The sequence below is a fragment of the Limulus polyphemus genome, unplaced genomic scaffold (assembly GCF_000517525.1).
Source record: "Limulus polyphemus unplaced genomic scaffold, Limulus_polyphemus-2.1.2 Scaffold11962, whole genome shotgun sequence".
Lineage (NCBI taxonomy): Eukaryota > Metazoa > Arthropoda > Merostomata > Xiphosura > Limulidae > Limulus > Limulus polyphemus.
Window position 1 is genome coordinate 1 of NW_013677572.1, and position 3247 is coordinate 3247.

Here is a 3247-nt window from a genome sequence, read left to right on the forward strand (position 1 = left end):
CTTTCCTTTTACTACCCGATAGCTTTAAACGGTTAACCAGCCAATCTAAGTACCAATCTCCCAATCCTGTTGACCAAACTACTAATAAAAAACCATGTAACCTCTTTCCTTTTACTACCCGATAGCTTTAAACGGTTAACCAGCCAATCTAAGTACCAATCTCCCAATCCTGTTGACCAAACTACTAATAAAAAACCATGTAACCCCTTTCCTTTTACTACCCGATAGCTTTAAACGGTTAACCAGCCAATCTAAGTACCAATCTCCCAATCCTGTTGACCAAACTACTAATAAAAAACCATGTAACCCAACCGTTTAAAGCTATCGGGTAGTAAAAGGAAAGTAGTTTGGTCAACAGGATTGGGAGATTGGTACTTAGATTGGCTGGTTGTTTATTATATATTTTGTAGAAAAAAAAAAACTCACAATCACTTTATTTTTAATTATATATTAAAGATAAGTTATTATTTAATGTTTTTATTGGTGCTTTATTTTTAACAACTTTAGATTAAATCTGATCTGATGAGGTTAAAAATGAGATACAAAAAACAAAATTTACATAACAGTCATTAGCTTTAACAACTGTTTTAGGTGATTAACTGTCAGATCACAAGTTAAGACCAGTATGTTGATGCATTCAATAATAAAAAAAATTTATTAGTAGTTTGGTGAACAGGATTGGGATGTTGGCACTTAGATTGGCTGGTTAACCGTTTAAAGCTATCGGGTAGTAAAAGGAAAGGGGTTACATGGTTTTTTATTAGTAGTTTGGTCAACAAGATTGGGATGATTTACTTTTGAAACAGCTACATAAAAGGTTGTTTGAAAATAATCTACAAATGGTAATCCTAAGCTTAATTTTACACAATATCAGTTTGCCCACGAAGAAAGGTCCACCTTTTGAAAGCACTATAATTGTAGGGTATCGTGTCTTTGTGTCAGAAGTATATAGTGATAACAATAAAAAGAAAGAACTTCGTAATATAATCTAAATAAAGTTTTTATTTGGCACTGTTCAAGCAGACGTACTTTGTCCAGCTTTGTTTAAACATTACCTAGGGTTGATAACTTTGTCCAGCTTTGTTTAAACATTACCAAGGGTTGATAAACAGCACTTAATCAAATCGATAAATATATTTTACCGATAATATTCTTCTCATAGTGATACCAATAATATCTGTCAGATTTAATTTCTAAACTTTACGAGACAAACCGAGTATTTGCTCGTGAAAACAATGTTCTGCTCACACCCTAATTACCTTAATATCAATCTCTTACGACATCTTAAAGACAAATATGCAAGTGAAACAGAATGTACAGTTTCTTACCTGTCACTATTTCTGTATGATGACAAATCAATTTCCACATCTACAGGACTGAGGCTGCAGTTATGGGCAATAAACAGCACTGGAACTATAAGTAACCTGTAAAATGATGATAAAACACACAAACAAAAGGAAATATCAACATTGGTACTCAAACAACAAGTATCAGTGGTAAGTAACAAACAGTTATGGTATTCCCAAGTGTAAAACAATAGAGTACTCTAGAACATAAAATACAACACAACACTGAGACCCTAAAATGTGATGCAATAAACAGCACAAAATAACACTAGTATAGGTAATGAAACAATAAATAACAATAGCACTCATACAAATATGAAACATTAAACAGTAATAGTTTCAAAATGTGGAATAATAAACAAGAAGATGAAACAAAGAAAAAACCATGCTTGCAAACTTTGAAAAGTTAAATCATCAAAACATTTTCTTGCAATAAAATCCATAGTATTATTAGTAGTAGTATCTAAGAACATACAGTACTGGATCCTTTACTAACCATTCCCAAAAACCTTGCATACACAAAACACTTCTGGATACTAATGTACACTCTAATGTCAATCATATGAGCTTCTTAAATTAATTCAAATTACTATAAACACACATAAACATGGCCATACACATAATATATAACATTCTCATTTTTTAAACACCTATGCTGGGATAATTTCCTGCTATTTCATTAAGGTTATGGGTCACCTAGGAATTCTCTGATACCTTATATATAACTATTATCTTTTGTCACCAGCACTGCTCCTTCTAATACCCTGTTCACACCATAAGTTTCTCAACTATGATTCCTGAAACATGTCTGGAACCACAATATCGCTTTTAGCTGTTTTATTGTCACAAACTGTGGTTGTCTTTTACCGATACAGCATCAATCTTTTTTTCCTTTGGCATAAAGTGAATGCAGACAACTCATATTTAGAATATAAAAAAAGAAAATGGCTTGTTCCTCATCATCTGTCATTCTTTGTTTACAGTTGTCAATGGACAACAAATGAGTATCTTAGTAAGGTCTACTTATTGTATCGTATAAGTAACTGAGTGAGGCCCATTTATTATATCATATGTGTATCTTAGTGAGGTCCACTTATTGTATCATATCAAGTTACTTTGTGAGGTCCATTTATTATATCATATGAGTAACTTTGTGAGGTCCACTTATTATATCATATGAGTAACTTAGTGAGGTCCACTTATTACATCATATCAAGTTACTTTGTGGTGTCCACTTATTGTATTGTATGAGTAACTTCATGAGGTCCATTTATAATACGGTATTGATTATTCCCATATAATATCAAGTTATTTTGTGAGGTCCACTTATTATATCATATGAGTATCTTAGTAAGGTCTACTTATTGTATCGTATAAGTAACTGAGTGAGGTCCATTTATTATATCATATGTGTATCTTAGTGAGGTCCACTTATTGTATCATATCAATTTATTTTGTGAGGTCCACTTATTATATCATACTTAGTGAGGTCCACTTATTGTATCAATACTCATATGATATAATAAATGGACCTCACAAAGTAACTTGATATGATGCAATAAGTGGACCTCACTAAGATACTCGTATGATATAATAAATGGACCTCACAAAGTAACTTGATATGATGCAATAAGTGGACCTCACTAAGATACTCGTATGATATAATAAATGGACCTCACTCAGTTACTTATACGATACAATAAGTAGACCTTACTAAGATACTCATATGATATAATAAGTGGACCTCACAAAATAAATTGATATGATACAATAAGTGGACCTCACTAAGATACACATATGATATAATAAATGGACCTCACTCAGTTACTTATACGATACAATAAGTAGACCTTACTAAGATACTCATATGATATAATAAATGGACCTCACTCAGTTACTTA

General features: G+C 31.9%; 1 protein-coding gene across 1 annotated transcript in view; it reads right to left on the reverse strand.

Annotated features, from left to right (window-relative positions):
* Positions 1–1285: 1285 nt before the first annotated feature.
* LOC111083899 (trafficking protein particle complex subunit 8-like) overlaps positions 1286–3247 on the reverse strand; it is an 11399-nt gene continuing 9437 nt past the window's right edge. The window contains exon 5 of the mRNA XM_022380626.1: positions 1286–1424. Coding sequence (XP_022236334.1) covers positions 1325–1424 — 100 coding nt within the window. The 3' untranslated portion in view covers positions 1286–1324. The remainder of the gene's footprint in view (positions 1425–3247) is intronic.